This window comes from Mixophyes fleayi, chromosome 6, assembly GCF_038048845.1.
Source record: "Mixophyes fleayi isolate aMixFle1 chromosome 6, aMixFle1.hap1, whole genome shotgun sequence".
NCBI lineage: Eukaryota > Metazoa > Chordata > Amphibia > Anura > Limnodynastidae > Mixophyes > Mixophyes fleayi.
This window is the reverse complement of record NC_134407.1, coordinates 43,976,150-43,998,518: the sequence shown is the minus strand read 5'-3', so window position 1 is coordinate 43,998,518 and position 22,369 is coordinate 43,976,150. Positions and strand designations below refer to the sequence as shown.

General features: G+C 37.6%; 1 protein-coding gene across 1 annotated transcript in view; it reads right to left on the bottom strand.

Moving 5' to 3' along the window:
- PCDH15 (protocadherin related 15) overlaps window positions 1–22,369 on the bottom strand; it is a 945,519-nt gene that overhangs the window by 372,588 nt on the left and 550,562 nt on the right. The window contains exon 14 of the mRNA XM_075216373.1: window positions 9,485–9,634. Coding sequence (XP_075072474.1) covers window positions 9,485–9,634 — 150 coding nt within the window. The remainder of the gene's footprint in view (window positions 1–9,484; window positions 9,635–22,369) is intronic.

Genomic DNA, 22,369 nt, shown 5'->3' with positions numbered 1-22,369 from the left:
TGATAAGACCTAAAAGCAGCCTCAACAGAAGATGCATGAACAAGCAAGCCAAATCAAACTCATATTTCACATTATTTGTACATCAAGTGGATTATCCACCATAACAGTGACACAGTAAACATCCAGCTAAGCATATCTACAGTAAACCACTGTATTCCAATATCAAGCTACTGTTAATGCTCCCAACCATGTTTTCTCCTCTGATAATATACCTCAATCTTAATTAACACAAGTAACAAGACTGAACAGATGTTACAGCATATGCCTAATTTTAGTGTGACAATAGTTTAAACTCCTGAGATGACACCAAATGGCACACATCACAATTACCTGCCTAGGTATGAATATCATTTTATAAATTGAATATATATATATATTACGATGTTTGGGTTAAATCATTGTAAAAATACGACACAGACGGTAGCTGAACATAAAGTGGAATGTTATTTTGTTTTGTAAGCAATGACAGTGGGAAAGCAGAGCACACAGCACACATTGGTAAAAATCCCCATACTTCTGTATTGTAGTATAGCTGAACTCATACAGTTATATCAATACTCTATTGCCAATCATTTTGAAAGCACAACAAATAGAGAAAGGCAAAAATCCAGAGCCATGTTTAAATAAGTGACGATTGGTATCTCATATGCTGGACACCTGCAGATTCCAGACACGGCTTGATACCCTGGAAGTGATTGACTGTATAAAGCCATCAGTACTAATGTAGCTATGACACTGATGGCAGCCATCCAATCAATGTTATTGATACATTTCCAATTAGAATTGTAGTCATTTAAATTTCTCCAGGGTGTCAAGACTGGAGTACTGACTGGTACTTGCAGAGGCACTGCACGAACTGAGAGATTATGCCAGTTGGGAGTAACAGGGGCTATTCACTTAAAAACTACATTTGGATGGAGACATTTAAACATTTGACTTTGCCTTATATTCACTTCTTCTCACCTTCCCCACACCCATTCCTCTCCACCCACCCAGGTCTGTCACATTGTGTCCCATGTCTCCTCTTTATTTACCTGCCTATAAATCACTAACACTAACACTCTTCTATTTACAGTTGCATGAAGCTGGCACTTTGGTGCAGACAAAACAGGGAAACATGTGCAACAGAGTGTTGTTAGACCTTCTCAAAATATGCCACCATATAAATCCTTTAACCGTTTTACCCACAATATCAGCTTCACTCACATCATATATTCAACACAGCAGCTCTATGGATCTAGACAGGAGGAAGATTGAGAAAATAGCATTTTATTAAATGCAACAACAAAAACATATACAATAGAAAACACCATAGATGGTGTTAGGGGAGGGCTCGCCAAATCGTCTGAAATTTAGGAGCTAGCCTAAAAATTTAGAAGCCAGGTAAATTTTAAAATATTATAACAGGTGTCTACTTTCACATAATTAGAGAACCATGTGGATAGCCCTCATCTTCTTTACACACAGCACACTTCTCTTTCAGACATTACATTTCAGACATTATACCTCATTCCATCCACAGCATAGCCCTTCTTTACCCCCTACTAGCTCAATTTTCTTCTTTATCTCAGTCTTTTATCCCTCTCAGTTCCATTCGCTATGCACCTCTCCATCCTCAAACCCAATCAGCCATCTTCTTAACATTATAATTCATTACCAAATCCCCTTCTCCATCCCATTGCCCCGAAAATCATTATCTTCTCCCCATAATCTCCTTATAAATGTGTCCCACACATCACTATCACCATCTTGACCTCCTAATCATTACCACCTTCCTCCAGTCATCTCACCTTCATTATAATCCACATAGTCATTATTAATCGCTCCTTCCTGCAACCATCATGAATCCCAATCCTCGATCATAAACCCAATCATCATTTACCCCCATTCTCCATCATTATTAACCTTCCATCCTATCATTAATGCCCCATCCTTTATTATCACATTTTCCATGATTAGCTCCTCCCTCCCACTCATCACCTCACTGCTCCTCTATATTTATTTACAGGGGAACTGATCAAACATCAGTTACCCTCTGAATACTTCTGTGTCACCTCAGAGTCAGTTTGATCAGAAATGTAGTATTATGTGATGTGATGTGTCCAAAATGCAAGACTGTAAACACAGCATTCTGGACATCCATTAGATGCTGATGATGGCGGTCAGAACAGAGAGCTTGCATATAACAGACCTTCACAGATGAGCTCAACGTGGCACATCAACACGCAAAGTAGAAGGACAAATGTCCAGTTTTATGCAGGGCACAGCTTGCCAGTAACCAGACACAATGTTTATGCATCATGGAAACATGGAGAACAGGTTTTCTTGAGCCCTGTGTTAGTGTCCAGTCTGGGTGCCTCACTTCCTGTTGTATCTCCATGGGCTCACACAGGTGGCAGAGATAGTACACCTGACTCAGGCATATCACTTGTCTCCTGATTGGTGCTTGCCATCTATGTAATAGGAGCTTGTCCATAGTTTCATTACCCATTATAGTGTTTTATTTTGGGTAAGTGCATAACTATAATAGGTGCAATGGTGCATCTAGTATGGGGCCCGCAGTTGGGGGGGCAACCTTGACTGTCAAAACTCCATAGATCTGAATCATTAGAGACACGTAAATGCTGATATGTGACAGCGTCTTATTAAAGCTTTGGGCATCTCGAAGGTACGTGTTTTTCTGTTGTAACACTTGCACCAGCTACAAGTCTGGTGTAAGTACCAATTACTAATGATGATGGTCGCATATGCAAGCTAGAATATGTGTTTGCAATCAGGACCAACTGTGAAAATGCATTTTATGTACAGCAGACATTAATAACATCCTAATGTATTTCATGGGAAAAAATATTTTTCTATATTTTTTAATCTTTTGTCATTAATGACAAAAGATTATTATTAACAGGTGATATTAATTAAAAAAAAAACTGGGAATTTGTATTGCACATAGTGTATTGGACGTATCCTAGAGTGTATTGTCTGTTAGAGCAGAGTGGAGCAAGACTAGTATATATCTACCACATCTTTACATCTGCTCCTTCTTGAAAATGGATGTGTATATGCCCAATTTATGTGCGCTTTTTAAAAATTGTACAGTAGGCTCATTTTGCATGAATCAGGCCCCATGTGTATATGTCAGTTTCCACCATTGGGTGGTAAATGGTGGCCCTTACAAAATATTACTATAGGATCGACAAATGTCTAGTAATGTTCCAAATCCTGGGTGCTGATTATTTACTATTTTCTATGTACCATCCTCCCCTGAAAACTTGACCTCAGTTGAGTTTCTCCAGTCCTGACCTTAGTGCATGTGTAGACATTGATATTTTAGCTGCTGATTTTGTATTCTGATACTTGGCCTGATACACCCTAAGCACCTAAAACTCAGTTCAAAAGTCATGGGGGCAATAGAGTATTCAAAGTATTTAGAGTTAAGTGGGGCTCCTGTAGGAGCTGCTGTTGCTGAAAGGCACAAGTACCCCGTGTGTTTTTGGTATTTATAGAAAGGGTTCTGAAGAGTCCTCTTTCCTGCACTATATGATTGTTGTTTGTAGTCTTTGGTATGCTGGTATGATGTATACAATATATATTAAACCACTGAGCCCTTGTGAATGTAACGACATTCAAGTATCTGTAAAATATCAGAGTTTACAAACAGAGACATGTTTTCTGTTTTGGCTTGCATTAAAACGTGCAAATGAGGTCTTAGCTATGCTACAACCTTATTCCTAGCACCTTTGCTTTTGAAATAATTGATGCATAAAAAGTGTACCTGTGTTCTATTGATTGTTAGCCAGGAAACCAAAATGGTCTCTTAAGTCTATTTATTATAGACAAATAAACAAACAAAAGATGTATATAATCTGAGGCAGCTAATTGGATATTGGAGGCAGCTAACCGGAGACCTTCTCATAGTTCACCAGCACCAAAAATAGCCTTCCCACTTCTTTAGCTTCTTTGTAGATGTTCTGGCATCAAAAAGTTATTGTATGGTGAAGTTAACATAACTTGTTGTTCCGGCTGTGTGAACACAATGCATTAGATCTGTAAGGAATGTCCCTGTATGCATTGCAAGAACAGCTGCAGAGTACATCTATGGCTATTTAGATAGACAATTCAACACTAATTTTTACTTCAGAGAAGACACTAATAAATTATTATCTTCTTAGGTTTCACATGTCTATTTCCTTATTACTCACTAGTTAAAGGCCCATCAAAATGACAACAAAATAAGAGTAAGATCATGTTGGACCATTTTTTGGTAACAGCTAAATTCCGCGCATCATTTATCCTACGAATGTGGAATCAACTACCGCTCAAACTAAAAAATAGTAAAAGAATTTAACATAATTCCCATTTCACAAATATTTCTTTACATACCACATTTATGTGTAAAGCTTCCCAGAGTCTTATACCAATTTTCCCTGTACCATGCCACAAATAATTCTGATTTTCATTTCGGCAAATCGCCGAACTCTGTATATTGCCACATAAATTTGACCTTGACAAATAATTTATTTGTATTTTGTAGAAAATGCAATTTTAAAATACTTGCAGCACACAAAAGAGTCATTTTACCAAATTTGTTTGCGTGTTTTGTGTGTGTATTTAAGGTGAGGAGCAGTGTTAGCCTTTAAATATATGGATTAGAATTAGAGACACCTGAGAAAGAGTGACTAACTATTTTCATGTTTTTGTCAATTAATGAACACTCTTAGTAACTAAGCCCTGTAATATGAATGTACCCTCTGTAACAGCACTTATTTTTACATAACAAATGCAAAAACCATCAGTTGGGCAATTTTTGACATCTGAAAAGATTGGAGAGCTCTGTGACAGTAATTTCTGATTAAGGTCTGGAAAACACAGGCGGCTGTGTCTCAGCGACATAATTGAACAAACATATCAGCCAAAACGTGGAGCTTTGCATAAGATGATGCCAAATCTACAAGCAGCCAGTAGTGACAGTCATTGGCACAGCTTGCAGTTTGTCCGACAATGAGAAAACACGATATGCCTCACCTCAACCTGGGTCTACACTCAGAAGTTTAAATTTATACAAGATTGATTACAGATCTGCTTAGATGCCATGAATACAGAGAACATACTAAGCAATGTATTGTGGATGCAATAAAATATTAGACATCACTGCGCAGTCATTACATTCTATGTAGGAGCAAAGATTGAATTTGCAGTCTGTGTTATGTTATAATGTATGAAGCTCTAAGAGATATGGGGTGAGAAGATTGCACAGAAGCTGGGTTATGAGGATCTCACAATAAATTGGAGGCAGCACCCTTTATGCCCCCCATCAAACCTCTCAAGATTCATCACTGTCGAAAACATTGATCAGCCTTTACAATAAGGTATGTGTATGCTCCCTTTAAGATACAGCAGTCTAGGCAGGCAAACTTATGTTTGTATTATATAACAGGCCGAGACATGAGATGGAGTTTCTCAGATATATATCTGTACCCTATAAATAGTTGTTAAGTTACAATTTTTTTTACCAGAGCTATACCCAAGGAAAGTTAAGGCAGTTTACACAATTCTCTAAGTAGCTTTTAGCTAATATTGTACAGCCACCCAACTACACCATTATAATAAAGTTAATCAACGTATTGTCTATTGCAAAAAAAAAAAACAACAACATGCAATGGAGCTGCTTATTGGATAGTTTACACGGTGCTCTACTTTGGCCCAAATGCCATCAATTGACAAAATGTTAACGAAATATAATTTCTACTTAGACCGATGAACACTGAAAAATATTAACATAATAATACAATACATAAAGTTATTTAAACCTTGCAACATATTATAAATACTGTATTTAGATTAAACTTTGCACAGGCTCTTATGATCAATATGTGTGTGCTACAGCATATTATGCTAAAACAAATGGTGCACAGTTGGCAGATTTGCAACCATAAATATTTCATGAACGACAGAAACACAAAAACAGGGTGTTTATTTATTACAAGTATACTTAATGAATAAAGCCATGCTTTATAATCAAAATGTGTATCTTAACATTATTACTATTATTGTTTTTTTCAGAAAGCATCACAAGGAGGTACAGATCTGGAGAGTGGGGGAACAGAATACATGAAAAACATAAGGTAGCAACTAGATAAATGCAGGTATAGAGTAAGAACATAGAGGGCACTTCTGTGTGCACAATTGAGGAGCAAGCACCACTTAGGTTGGAGTATGGGACAGAAGGGTGTTTGAATTCAGTAGAGAAGTAGGAGATGAGTCAGGTGTGATTTCAGAGATTGTATTAGCTTTGAAAGCTGGGTGAGAGTCTTATAAGGTGTGGTAGGAAATTCAATGAGTATGTAGTGGTACTTGAGAAGTCTTTTACATTACAGGGATTATTAAGAAAGGAGGAGAGGTGTAGGTCAGAGCCACATGAGTTGGTGAGAGCAGGGCCACCCAAAATGATCAGTTTATTTACTTCCAAAACTTCAAGCGAAGGTTCTCTGCACTCTATGAGCCACATGCTGATTTGAATAAAGAGTTATGGGGTTAATATAAAAGATTCAGAGTTCCCTTGGCTCTGTCCTACATACTCTGATTGTAGGTAGTTGAAAATGTGCACCCCTGGGTATTTTCACTTCTAGTCTCCTTAACACTGGGTGCAAACAGAGCTTTCAGATTCACTACACCTGGTGGTTTTCTAACATGTGGGTGATAAGCTTTGAACTGGCTATTCCTACAGGTCAGAAGATCAGCTGTAGACTGTAGATGGTAGTATACATTTTACTGTACTGTACAAAACCAAATTTAAAGGAACTATATTAAGTAGAAGAATTGTATATTGGTGGTGGAATGGTGCAGTGAAATGACAATGCTGCAAAGTACACTTGCATGACATAAGCGGAACCATGTCAGCGTGGTTGTGACACATGGGGCTTCGGGGTCTCCAGGGACGTGAGATTTATGCCGGCGGCATCTTTGAATTCTTGCAGGCCCCAAAAGATTAACTACAGAAATAGCCATGGGACCCAGCGCTCTCCTATGAGCAGCGCTGGGTGAGAGGGAGAGTATTCAGAGTTGAGGGTTGCAATATAGAAAGGGGTTTTGTTGAGGACTTGTAGATTAGAACTCCATGCAAACTATCCATTCAGTAAAGGACTTGTCACTTTCAAAAATAATCATGGCATTTAATAAATCTATTAGGGCCAAACATACGTGGTTGCTAGTACAACATGGTACCTATGAACTGAAGTTTAGAATATACAGCACTGCTTGGCACTCTGAGCAAATATTTCTTAGCTTGATTGCTAGGTAATAGACATTACTATGCAGAATTAGGACCGTCTGGACCTATACTACACACTTCAAACTTTATGTTACTGTACCTATACTCTGGAACCTGCCTGAACAATTGCAAACACTAGCTATTCCAATCATGCTGCAGGCAGTTTGGTGATGATGTTACAGGGGGAGAAACAGATTCAGTGCTGCTAATGCAGGTATGCATGCAATGAGATTTGTAGTTTTTCTCTACAATCATTGAAAACAGCAGAAAATAACCTAAAGTTCTACATTATTTTCATTTTTGGTGTTTTTTTTTTTGAGGGATTAGGATGGTATTGTTTTCTTGGTGGCGAAAGGTCATACTTGCATACTCTTCTGGAACGTCCGAGAGCACTCATAACTTTTTGGAGTTCTCCCAGTCTCCTGAGAAACTAGGCCTTTCTCCCAGATTCTGTCCATTTCACTAGTATCGAGCCTAAGGCAAGAATTGCAGCTCAATGCCAATTTATATCGAGAAATGTGTGAATCGCTGAGCTTTTCAGATACTGAAATACAGTGTGTGACACAGGAATTTATATAGACCATTTCTTTTATCCGATTTTTTATTTTTTATTTTTAGTACAAGTCATATTGCCATTGCCTGTAACCTGGCCTTAGGGGGATAAAACAAAAGCAGAACAATTCTCCCCCACAAACTGAAATGTCAGGACACTGGGTTTTCAGTGTAATGAGCTGGGTTTCCCAAAGGATGGATCTATGACATAAGTGAGAACGGATTTAAAAAATTGGGTTTTGGGGCCGACTGGATATTTTTTTCCATAAAGCTCTGTTTGACAATCATTGAAAAATATTCATAACAATAAAATTATCTACACGTTTTACTCAGGGTTTTATTATTCCTTATACCGTATTTATCTCAATGCCTTAGAAATGTGCTGAACTTCACTGAAAAATCCATCTAGACATAATAATAAATGTGCTACCTGCAATCTAAAAAATTGTGCAATTATGCTGGTGACTGGAGGGTAGATTATTCAAAGGATGAATATTTATTTCTAATTATTAAACTAAGATGTAATGCCTTAAGGTTTATTAATTAAACACTGAGCTATTTGCCAGTATGTAATATCGAATAACATTGTATAGCCTGGCAACTGCTACTAGTCCTTTTATTACTAAAATCTCACAGACAGGGGCATAACATAGGGGGTTCATGGGGTGTGGCAGCTATGTGGCCTGGAGGTGAGGGGGGTCAGGCAATGCTGGGCCACCCCCCCCCCCAGCCCCCAGGGTCTCCACTCCAAGCTGAGACCCACTTTCTGCTCTCACAAAAACAGAGCAGAGGGCGGTGTGCTGAGTTGCAAATGTTCAGAACAGGTTCTTGAGTAAAGTAAAGCATCACCGAGCTGCTATCCAAGTTTTGCTATCAGGTCCATTGATTTTGCCTCTGCTCAGAGAGTAGATAAAAGCAATCTTGTGCTAAACACCCACTACTTAATGAATGAGTCTGTCCAATTTTCTTAATCCAGCCATTTGGTGATTTGGCCATAACCCATGAAACACTTGCAGAACATTCAGCTGATGAACTTAAATGCAGAGTGTGGTCATTGGCCAACCAATTTCAACAACCAGAGAACTCAATATTTACAGTGATTTTGAATGTACAACCTTTTATATATTTTCTTAGCCAGTGGCCAAAGACATAGGCAATTTGGAAAATGACAACCATATTTAATGACCTGATTGCCCTGCGTTTCTAACTATCATTATGCGTATAGGAACACAGGATATTTAAAGCAGATAAAATATTTGCAAACAGTTTTAATTCTTCAGAGTCAAACTAATATATCATTAATATATGTGGAAGCTATTTTACAAACTATTGAATAAAAAATATACTGAACACGAACATTTTTTGCTCACGTATTACTATAATACATTAAAATGTCTCTGAAAACAGTAGTCAAAGTCTATATTATTTTCCTTACTGATGAATGCAAATTTCAAAACATTTTACATTAATACCAACATTTTACTGAATACAATTAAACTTCCTGACAAATTGTAATCCCCGACTCAAATCTATTCTGTTCCACAATACCGGATGCCATCTTTCTCTGACTCAAATGCAAAATGATCTGAACAACTGAATGCTAGAACTGGCTGTCGGAATTCATTTTCCCATGGATCGCTAATAGCAAAATTATAGTGAACTTACTCGTATAATGCTCTCCCCTGGGGCCATGTCCGTATAGATCTTGACATTATAGGAAATGTTGGAAAAAGTAGGGGTGTTGTCATTTGCATCAATAACCAGGATGTCCACATTGACTGGCGTACTTTCTTGGGTGCCGTCTGAAGCCACGATCTATTGAGAAGAAAAGGGATATATTATAATATAATATACATAAATCTGGGGAAATTCTCATGAGAGTGATAAATTATGCCAAACTAAAATTTTCTACAAGCAATCCGTTATTTGATATTGAATCTTTTTCTATGTGCGCCTTCAAACTTTAAACAAAACCAAGAAACAGCCTTCATGAACTTTTCTAAATAAATATATAAATAAATGCAGATGCTAGACTCAAACTAATTTCCTACACACAGCAGAGGCAGCCATTTTGTATGCTGGATATATATACCTGGATGAATTCTATCAGTTCTCTATGGAAAAAGTAACATCACAGAGGTTTGTGCCCATTTTGTGGGCTGAACCAATAGTCACGTGACTGCAGTCTATCAGTTCCTGGTTCCTCGTGAATTGATATTCTGCATTATTATGAATATGTGTTGAGACAACAAAATGACAGCCTTCACAAAAGTACCTCAGTGATTTAACTAACCCCTAATATATACCGTATTTCCTCATGTATAAGACGCACCCATGTATAAGATACACCTTAATTTTGGGGCCCAAAATTGGAAAAAAAAAATGCATTATATAAAGTTATTGAACTCAAGTTTTATTCATTATAAAACTACTCATCGCTGTCAAAACTCTCATCCATTAGCTTGTCCCCATCTGTGTTTGATAACGAATTGCTGTCTTCATATAGTGCCTCGTCCTCAGTTCCATCTATGTTAATATTGGGCTACCCCTGCCTATAGATTTAGCGTCTGACAGGAAGCAGAGATTGATGCTGAAATACAGATTGCAAGTCTAATTCTGAAACTGTTAATATTTAGCGTCTGACAGGAAGGCAGCGCTACTGCACAGCGTTGTTGACAAAAGACAAGTCACGTAGACACACTTGGGGTGTGTCTACATGACTTGTCTCATCGGAACTCATTGGTGCTCATTGGTACTCTCGGTCACGTGATTGACAGCACAGAGAGAGGAGAAGAGACTAGAGCGAGGGTGCATGAGGCTGAGTCTCTGTCAGCAATGGCATGCTGCATCCCTGGGTGATCGGAGGTAAATAGGTAAATACTGCTTCCACTTTATGAGATGCACCCAGTTTTTAGACCCCAAATTTTTGGGAAAAAGGTGCATCTTATACATGGGGAAATACGATAATTATTGTTGCAAATGTGTGCTGTTATATGGCTGTGAATGTAATTATTTTACTATTTATCTAAAACTACCTAAACATAGGAGTTATAATAATACAGCAATTGGCTTAACACATTAAGGCACTCAATAAAACCACTATGGTAGTCTTTCAGTAGTATATAGCAAAGTATTATGATATTCTAAACATTTTTCCAACACAGCAGTAAGAAACGCCTTTGATCTGCTTTGGTCTTCCAATTACTCTGAGCAAAATTTAGGCATGCCACATTTCACCATATACGTCTGTATGTAGTTCCACTAATTTCCATAGATTATTGTGACATCCATACTGTACTTTTGTACCTCTGTTTCAAAAGTTACCTTTTAATCTATATATTAAAAGGTATATAAAACATTCGTCCAACGTATTAGTCATTATGTCTCTATTGACAAAATATCTCTCGGAAAAGGTGTATAGAGCACTAAAATATTACACCTTTTCAGCAGTTGTACAATAGTCTGATTTCACTATTTGCTGGAGATGTTCTAAAAGAAATATATTCCTCATTATGCCTTTGGCCAAGTACTTCAAAGTTTATGAGTAATAGCTATTTGCCAAATCTTTTATTGGCCAACAATGTCAATATACTTATTTTACAGGCAACCAGTAAAATATTAGAGGCATATATTGATTATAGGAAAAAAATAAAATTGAAAACAACATATTTCACATATTTGCCGAAGGCCATTGAAGCAAGTAAAAAAAAATGTTTTTGCAATCAAATCACAAAAAGAAAAAATAATAAATAGCAAATTTTTTGTATCTATTTCTCTTTGCTAAGCAGTATAGGTTACTTATTGGGATGCAACAATATGAGAAATTATTATTTGACATTTTTATACCTGTTTGTGTTTGTAGCAATCAATTATTTATCTTTCAACACTCAGAGTAAAATGCACTGCAAATCATTCAGTTGGTTATATGTTCGTGTTTATTCCAAAGGTAGATGTTTGAGTAGTCATAAATATGGCATTTATATTTGCCTTAATGTTATTTTTGTTAGCTTTCTTTCTTTTCAGTATTTTTAAATATGAATGATTTCAATCACAGCCGTGGCACTCAGAAACAAAGAGAAAAGAAGTATAGTGTGATATAATTTATTAAAGGTCCTCCAGTGAATGCAATAAATAAGCACTCACTATTATGTGCTGGTAGCACCTCTTATAATCAACAAACCTCACCAAATCCTAATATAATTAATAGTTTTACTTAGTGTGGCTTCATTAAGGATGTGCATTTATTGTTTATGTATTGTGTTTAATAAACTTGTAACATTCTACATTATCATAACACTGAGTAACACCATGGGGTATATTTACTAAACTGCGGGTTTGAAAGAGTGGACATGTTACCTATAGCAACAAATCAGATTCTAGCTGTCATTTTTTTGAATGTACTAAATAAATGTTACTAGAATCTGATCTCCACTTTTTCAATTCTGCAGTTTAGTAAATATACCCCCATATGTTGAAGCATTCTTTGAGTTGTAGATCATCTTAAACTATGCTACATTTGATTGTATCTTTTCTTTGTGGTAAGTTGATTTTCTTTTTCGCCATACCACACATCATGCAAAGTACAGGACATTCAAGAAGCATAATACAATACACAAGACATAGTAGGCAAGATATATAAGTATCATAAAGAATTATCAGAAGGTGAAAGTATAAGGACATACAAGTGGACATGTTGGAAGCAGATAGTTGGGAGGGCTCTGTTTATGAGAGTTTACAACCTAGGAATTATTTTGATCTGCCAAACTAGAAGCCATATTACCTAACCCTCCACCATGTTGGCCAACAAAATGTGGCTCTTCATTCTTCAAAAACACTTATCTTCAACCGAGTTTGGCCTGCCAATAATTCCCAAATGAGATGATATAAGAGAATTTCGGGAAGGGGCAGGCTGATAATATCACAGTATACAGTAACAGTATAGATTTGGTATACAATATACCAAATCTATAGTTTCATATTGCCTTTACATATTATTTGGGCAGCATGGTGGCACGATGGCCAGCATTGCTCATTTGGATTCTGACCAGGGCCCTATCTGCATGGAAACTGTATGTTCTCCCTGCAGCCCAGAAACATATAGGTAGGTTAATTTGTTTCTGATAAAAAATGCATGTAACCACAGGCAATTGCTTAATTAAAATGTGACTTAGTAGGAATTGATTAATGTTTGAGGGCTATTGAAAGTTTAGGTAATTGTTTAGTTGAAATAAAAATTCGTAGGAAGGAGTAAATGAAATAGGTATAAGTGTATCATATGATCAATGCTATAATAAAGATAATAAAATAAATCAATTTTTTAAACGTAATCCATTGAAACATTTGTGAGGCAAAATATGTTAATGAGAGGTACCAACTATTTATCAGAAGCAGGTATGAAATGATTCTTAATAAAGAATAAAAAGCAAATAATTAAAAAATTTGTTTTAAATATATGGATTTCTTATGTCCACAGAAGTCCATACAGTCCGGGTTAAGGATGCAAGACCTGGTGTGATGCCTAAGATTAGATAATATGAGAGTCATCATTTAGGGCTTATGACTGAGATGCAAAGTTTATTTGAACTGAGAGCATACAGTATAAATGGGATCTCAAAAAAATTATAACGTCCACCAGCTTTGGAAGGAGTTACTAGACCAGTTGAGAAAATCTTGTAGCTCTACAATATTACAAATATTATAGTATACCCCACACTACACTTTGATTTGTAGTAAGCAATGTAGGTTGCATTGATATCATAAAGAATATAAAAATGCTCAACAGATGAGATAAGGAGTTTATAACTTCTGTTATGCAGAAAAGAATCTCATAATGATAAGCATTTAACTAAAAGACCCTAGGTCCCTTACTAAGATAGATGCTGTGCATCGGTACTCTATGATTTAAGAGGATGAATAAATCAAATTCACAAAAAATATAAAGTAAATTATCCCAACATGAGATAAGATTCCAATAGGTTAGAGGTACTTGTAGAATATTCAACTTCAAGCATAAATTATATTATTCAAGGAGCTACACAGGCAGGATACAGGGAACACTAATGTAAAGCGGTGGATTGGAGGCGACCACTCTTCTCCACCTGACATAATAGGTGCTCAATGAGAGGAGGTTCTGATGTTGGAAGGCAGAGAGACTCTTTTATATTTTCTAAATGTTTCCTAAATATTAAAGGGACTCTATTTTATCAGAGAAAGATGTGAGAAAGACAGGTCACCCATTCACTTTTTTAATTAATCACTATCTATTCTTCATGTTATACTAATTGAGCAGCTAAGTAAGGACATTATGCTAATTCCCCTGTCCCTTATTTGCACCTTTAACCAGTTATAAATTGGTTGAGCAAGTTGCCTTTTTTCACCTAAAGTGGGGAAAACTCACCAACTTTGAAGTAGTTAAACTACCACCTTATTTTATAAACATACACAAACACACAAATGCGCTACCAGGTGAAATGTGACTGCAACAATATTGTGTATTTCACAAAACAATAGTCAAATTAATATTTTTGGAACATTTTGAAATAGCTAAAATATATTTTCAATAAATTAATGGTTTTGGTGTAAGATAATGCAGCTAATGTTTAACTGGCGCACAGCTAGAAATTAGAGATGTTCACTGACCCCCGATTTCTGGTTTTGCTTTTGGTTTTGGATCTGGATTAACTTCGTGGTTTAGTTTTGGTTTTGCCAAACCGCCCTTATGTGTATTGGTTTTGATCCCTATTTTTTTTCTAAAATCCCTATATTTTTTTTGCTAAAATCACATAATTTTGCTTTTTTTTTATACCCTACATTACTATTAACCTCAATAACACTAATTTCAAGTCATTTGCAGTCAATTTTGACCACCTCACAGGTCACAATATTATTTTCATACACTTTCAAACAAAGACTGCTGCAACGTGGCTGGATGCTAAGCGACAGAACAATGACACAGACACACGGCAGTTCATAGCACATCTAAGAAACATTGCCACACAGCAGTGGCAGCAAAGAAAAGTGGTGCAAGATGGAATTGTCCTTTTATCATGAAATCAGTTATGGTTCATTTGATTGCTCCACCCGTTCCTTGGATAACTGTGGTAATTCTACAGCTAATACATGGCAACGAGTGCTGACCCTCCCTCAGGATGCATGCTTTTATCAGACCCAGACCAATCCAGGGTGTCAGACAATGCACTAAAAAGAGCCATTGTAATTCACAGCAATAAGCATATTCATCACCTAAGGTAACAGTGCTGTTAAGGATCTCTACTGTGGCAAGATGTTGTTTCATCATCCTCAGCCTCATCCTGACCCTCATCAGTTTGTACATTAGCCTCACACATTATTAATTCATCACAGCTGGAATCCACCATTACAAAAGTCTTAGTATTTTGATGTAATCGGCTGGAAAGGCCTTCCGTGAGGAAATTGAAGTTCATTGTTATGAACATCATCTTTTTCACATTTTTAAAAAGTAGCCTCCTACGCCGATCGCTGACAAGGTTGCTGGCTGTGCTAAAAACTCTTTCCGAGAACACACTGGTGGGTGGGCGGTTTAGACAGTGCAAAGCGAGTTGGTACACAGGTCTTCAAATTCCCTTTTTTTCCTCCCAGTATGTAAATGGACTGTCTGATGTGTCTATTTGTATGCTGTTATTGAAATAATCCTCCACCATCCTTTGGATGTTGATAGTAGGATTAGGTGGAGTTACGGCAGAGGTGTCACATTTTTTGGTCAATTCTTTTAGACCAGACCAGTACAATGTACAATGTTGTACTGAGTCATCTGTATCATCCCTGGGTCCTTGGGAAAGCTGAGTTTTTCCTAGCAGCAGTTGAGGGTGAAACTGAAGGAGAAGACGCCGTCCTGTCACGTAACACTTGAGCTGTCATCTTGCTCACCAGGAGCTCCTTGCATCTTCAGATCTGGGTCAGTTGGAAACAAAGAGAAGACATAGCTCTTAAACCTAGGATCAAGCACAGTCGCCAAAATGTAGTGATCCGATTTTAAGATTTTGATAACTCTTGGATCCTGGCAAAGCAAATAAAGTACTTGATCTAAAAGTCTGACATACTTAGCGTAATTGCTTTGTTTAATCTCATCCTTCAGTTTCTGAAGCTGCTTTTCCAAAAGTCTAATTAAGGGAATCACTTGACTCAAGCTATCAGTGACTGAACTCACTTCACAGGTGATTACTTTGAATGGTTTCAACACCTTGAGCAACATAGAAAGTATTTTCCACTGCGCTTGAGTAAAATACATCACCCCTCCATTCCCAATGTCATGGCTTGTGGAGTAAGCGTGGGTAGCTTTTCGCTGTTCCTCCATCCGAAGAGGCATATACATATACATTCCCCCTTGTCACCACCTCTTGCTTCAGTTGGTGGCAGGGCAAATTAAATTGCTCTTACAGCTGCTGCAATCTCCTACATGCTGTTGCCGAATGTCTGAAATGTCCAGATATTTTACGGGCCACAGACAGCATCGCCTACTCATCCCTGTCATTTTTTAAAAAGCTCTGCACCACCAAGTTTATTGTGTGAGCAAAACAGGGAATGTGATGGATTTCACCCAGCTGTAATGCTCTCAAACAATTGGTGGCGTTATCAGAAATGACATATCCTGAGAAGAGTCCAAACAGGATAAGCTATGCTGCAAGGACATCCGTAAGTTTTTGTAACAGATTATCAGCTGTAATCCTTTTAGTGAAACCAGTGATACACAGAGTAGTCTGCTTGTCCACATATCTGTGGTTAAGTGTACAGTGGGTAGAATGCCATTTTGTAGCCCAATAATTAAATGTTTACAAAGCTTCTGGTATGCTGAGGAATAGCTTTTCTAGTAAAATGGTGTTGTGATGGAATTTGGCAATGGGGACACAAGACCTCAAGTAACTGTCTAAAACCAGCTGCATTTATAGTGGATATTGGACGCAGATCTAATACTAGCATAGTCGCCATGGCGTCTGTGATGCGCTATGCGACTGGGTGACAGCTTTCATACTTGCTTCCTCTTGCAAAGGATTGTTTAACAGTCAATTGTTGTAAACTACTAGTAGTCTTCTTCTTGGTCTGCTTCTGGGATGAAGATCCACCCCCAGCAGCAGCAGCAGCAGTGGAACTAAAGCTCAAGAATACTTCTGAGGGATCCAGGATAGCGGACGAGTCATCTAGCTTTAGCAACTGGGATGCAGGACTAACTCCGATCGCTACTGAGAATATTGATGACGACAGTGTTGTGGGTGTAGATTGCAGGTGTCGGAATCTAGCTGATAGAAAGGACTGCTTGTTGCTGATGCTGGACTGCTTGTTGTTATTTTTTTAGCATAAGTTTTCAATTTTCCCAACAGCTTGCCATGAACTCGCTTCAAATGGAGTAACATGGATGAGGTTCCTAGATGGTTTAGGTCCCTACGTCTACTGATTGTAGCTTTACAGACGCTACAAATGGCTAGACAACTGTTGTCAGGATTTGGGTAAAAATAATTCCACACATTAGAGGTGGATATTTTGATCTTATGCCCAGGCATGTCAATAGCCGCCTTCTTATCACATGCAAGAACTGCTTCCACTGGTGCAGGACAAACAAACAAGATCATCCTCATCAACATCCTCAGTAGCGCCTTTGTCAGCTACACAAATGTCCCCCTCATCCTGTTGCAATTCCAAATCGGCATCCTCAATTTGTGTATCACTGGCTACACTTGGGCTGTTCATGCACACATCCGCAGAAATGCTGAAAGGAGCCTTCTTTATGGGTACGCTATCAGAAAGGTCAGGCTTACACATAGCACTCGTGGATAAACTCTTCTCAGAGAATTGTGTCATTTCTGAATCTGTACATACATGTTCCTCTAATGCCTTACTGTTTTCTTCCAGCTCGGCTTTTACACGTAAAAGTATTTGGACACCACTTTTGGATTCAGAATGGCAAGGTCTTGCTTAGTCATGACTGACCTTACAAGAAGATGCCTCAGTGACAGTTGCAGAACTAGCACTCAGAGAAAGGCGAAGGCCTCATTCTTTCCTTGCCACTGCCTGTGTACAATGGCATGTTGGCAATTTTAGTTTTTTCTGCAGATAACTTTGCCTGGATTACAGGTCTTTTTATCTTAACCAAAGTAAAAGGTGCTTGTTTACATTGTTTACTTAAACAAACTTTAGCAGATGACGTAGAGGGATTATTATCATCATCACTGGGGCCAGCAGCTGCTTGTTGTTCCTGGTCTTTTGTGTACTGTTGTGATTCCATTTTGATAACACAGTACAATGTGACTGCAGATTTAGAAGACCAGCCCTATTATTTGTATTTCAACAATGACAACTGGCACTGGAGCAATGGAGCTCTACTGAATGTCACTAGAGACTTTGAAGAACATTGCTACCCCTCCTCTTTCTTTTCTACCTATGACACTGCCCAACTGTACTAGAGACTGCCAAGAAACGTGCTACACCTTCTGTGTTCCTCTGTGAAATGGCGCTGGATTGCCGTGGAGGGCGGTACTTATAGAATCAAAAACTTGCTAGATCCGACGATATAACATCGACGTTTTGCCTCGTTTTCATTTCCGAGGGCTCGGCTCGGTACTCGGATTTGCTAAGTTCGGTGTGTTCGGTTTTTGGGGAACTAAGCCTGAGCATCTTTACTAGAAATACTATCATTTTGCTCTCCTCTATTACAAATATCTGCTCTTATTCAATGAGTACATAAAAGATAATCATTGTCCTATTTTCTTATTTACATATATTTTATGTGAAAACAAATGTTGCTGAAAATAGAAAATGCACATGGAACAATATGATTTATAAACTTGAATATCTAATCTGGGCTAAAAGATTTATTTTCAAGAGACCTAAGGTACATCTGTTAATTGACAGACTTGATTTCTAAACCATAGAATGTTATTTTAGGACGATACATTTCTGGTAATGCTCTTTAGAATTTCTATTATGTATAGACACCTCTGTGCATTTGATAGGCTACTTTCATTCAGAATTAGCCTCTCATTACAAATAAACCTTCTGTATGCAAGGCCGAGTCTCGTTATTACCAATTTTCTTTTGTTTTCTTTCATTATATACATCATTTGTATTCAGACACTAGAGTTTCTTTGACAGTTGTTACAAAAAAGATCTACACTTTTTCATAGATGCTTGGTATTTTAACTAGTATAACAGAAGCGCTACAATTACATTCCATGCCAAGATGCTCTGCTGATCCAATTTTAGAATTTCTAAGTTTCTATTCCCTTACTAGACTTTCTGTGGATTTAATGTGAGTTTGACAGACTAAACATTATTTTAAGACGAGTATAGCAGTGTAACTTCATCTATATAGGTGTCCTAGGTTTAATGATTTCTCAGCCTATGGAAATGAAGAGGAATAGTCATTTTGATTCCCCCACAGGCATTAAATCCTAAGTGAAAAGTTTGCAGCGTAAATCACTGCAATATCAGTTAGTATTTGGCATATTCATTGATAACAATGCAACAAAACTGATTATAATGGAGATGTTCCATCTGACTTGAAATATGTAAAAGACAAGAAGGATGAATTAAACTAAAAAATGTCATAACAAGCCCAGAAAAAATACATAAAAGTTTGTATTTTTTACTCTCATTTGACATGTCTTGCTTTTTTCCATTTCACTAGAGAACACAAATATGTTCTTCTCAAGATCATTTTTTATTTTTCATGTACTGCGGCTTTGCTACTTAATGCAGAACAGCCAAAAACGAAAATCAGAAGCAAAATGTCAAGGATAATTTAAAATACAATTTCACAGAAAACGTGTATACAAAATGTTTGCCATCTTTGAATTCCCTAATCTAAGAAAAGAGATAGATAACACGTCGGAACCATTTTTTTCTTCCTCTCCCATTAAATTGAAGATAAAAACGGTAGCTGAAATTTGAAGGAACAAATGTATGGTGAGTACCATTTAATTTACAATTTCTCTGCTTGCATATTTTTGCTAAGCCTTTTCATTAATTTTAAAAGAAAACGGTCTTCAATTTTCAAGATTTCAATGTGTCAAAAGTTTTGTAACAAAAAAATGAAAATGCCAGACCTAAGATTCCATGACGGCAGTTAAATGATAAATTACAGAGAAATACATTGTAAATGAAAAGTTAAGAAGATGTTGGCTTCTGTTTTCTGGATATTTTCAGTTCTACCGTGCTCTAATTTGCAGCCACATCAGCCATAGTTAATATGTTTCCACAGCCTTGGCTCACTCATGGAGCAACAGGCAATCATTTTGCGGGTTGAACCAGTATTTATGAGAAACTGACCTAACTATTCACTAGAAGCCAGTGACCTCACTGTGATACTTCATGACTAATAGTCATGAGGCTTGACTAACATTTGTAAGGCACAGGAATTGAATGATAATTTGCAAACTTGTGATATTGGTTCAGCCCATAAAATAACTGTCACCATGAGGAGTAGGCAATAGCTGCTCTTGGGACATTTTGGAAACACCATATTTCCATTATAAGGACAGGCTAAGTATTTGTTTGAGGACAAATCATAGGTAGAAATGAATAAAGCAGTTTGCTCAAATTGCAATTATATTTTTGTGGTTCTGGAGCAACAAACTAATTTGTTGACTGAAATATATCAAGACACATCTATTCTCTTGATGGACACAGGGGAAGGGCACGTCGTGCTTGCAATATGTAGGATAAAAGAATGATAAACATAATAATATAAATATTTAGCCAGCCTCAAGTCTCATTGTGTGGCAATTTGAAATGGGAGATTTTAATTAATAATTTAACAAGTATATAACTGTTGGTCCCATGAAAAAAAATTGTTAACATTAATCTCTTCTCACAAGTACTGTATGCTGTTAATGAACCTTGCAGAACGAATGTCAGCAAATTGTGAACACACATGTGAAACAGCCCGGATCCAAGATGTGAAATGCCAAACGTTGATTGACATAGTAGGAGTTCCTTTGGTGTAATAAACTACATATCCCAGAGCTGTGAGGAGCAGAAAAATGTTGCCAGAGCTTGCCAGAAATCAGAGTTTTGGCTCTAGAGTATCAAAAAGAGAGAGAAATATGTAAGAGCGTAGTAAAGAAGGATGTAGGCATGGCTACACTCATATCAGCCACCTGATATCATAAACAAGTGTCAGTAAGTCTAGTGATCCTGCTAGGAGAAGAGAGACATACACCAAGAAAGTCTGATGCCTGTTTTAGAGTCTTGAAGCAAGTCAGAGGAGCAGAGAGCCTACACTGCACGTGAATACTGAAGCTGCTGTGTAAGACAGAGATGACAGCCAGTGAGAGTCTGTCAACCAGATAGAAGATTAGAGTGACTTTACCACTCAGATACAGTGAGAGATAAGAAGGGTATTACACCCTACAGACAGAGTCTCAATGAGAAAGCTGACATACTAACAGACAGAGACTCTAGCCTAATAGATAAGGCTGCAAGTTGGTAAATAAGCAGCCAATCTGTCAGGAAAGTATGCAAGACAATAACAGCTAGCTGTAAGACTATCAAAAGGGAGTGCCAATCTCATATGGGAGTCTGCCATAACTAGAGAATAGCCTGCCAAGGGTCTTGTACAAACTACCATTGAAGAAGAGGGAGCCCAGGTCCCACCCAGGAAAAGAGAGAAATCCAAATACCAGCCCAGAGGAAATGAGAAAGCATGACACTGTATCAGAGGGAAAGCGAGAGCCCCCCCAGAGATCCAGTGAAAGTTCAGGAGTGTTCCAGTTGTCAGCTACTTGTCTTTTGTCTTATATCTTTGCCATTATTCTAGGTTCATGTGGCTGCTTTTGCTGATTCTCCCTTCCCATTACTATATGGTAATAGAGTCACATGAGAACATTTCATGTTTCTAGAGCCCTTCAACTTTGCAGAGTTGGTCAGTGTCCACTGCATGTATGGTAACCTACACAAAACTGCACTGCACCACTCCCAGAGCAATTGGCTCAAGGGATAGTCTATTTGAGTTATTGCCTTGCATTGCTTTACACTGCTAGGACTACTCCATCCGCACCTAATCCATACACTTAGTAGTGACAGCCCTTTAAGAAACTACTTCTTCTGTATTTACTATACCAGTTGAGGAAAAATACTCGCATGTGTGTTGAGATTCTAGTTGTCCCACATATTAAGCATACTACATTCTCACATATACCTTCCCTTACATTAGCTCATAGAAGGACTATGACTCCTATAATCATTGTTTTGCTCACCTTGCAATGTATTTTATCTATGCAGAGACCTTACTACTGGCTTTACTATTTAACTTAACCTGAACTAGGTTGTGATATTGCTAGGATTGCATTACATTCTTCAGGATTTAATTTAGGTCTAGAATGTAAACTTGCTCATTTGCCTTAATCTGACACACATCACCTGTGTTATATTGTTGATTCAGATTGCATATACATAGGTAATCACAGAGTGTAAACCAGTGGTAGACAACAGGTCGCCCTAGTGCTGCATGAAGACCTCAGAGCCTTTACTTTGACCACTGCTGATACTGCTGCATAGTCTCAATTCCTTATCTGAGCCAAG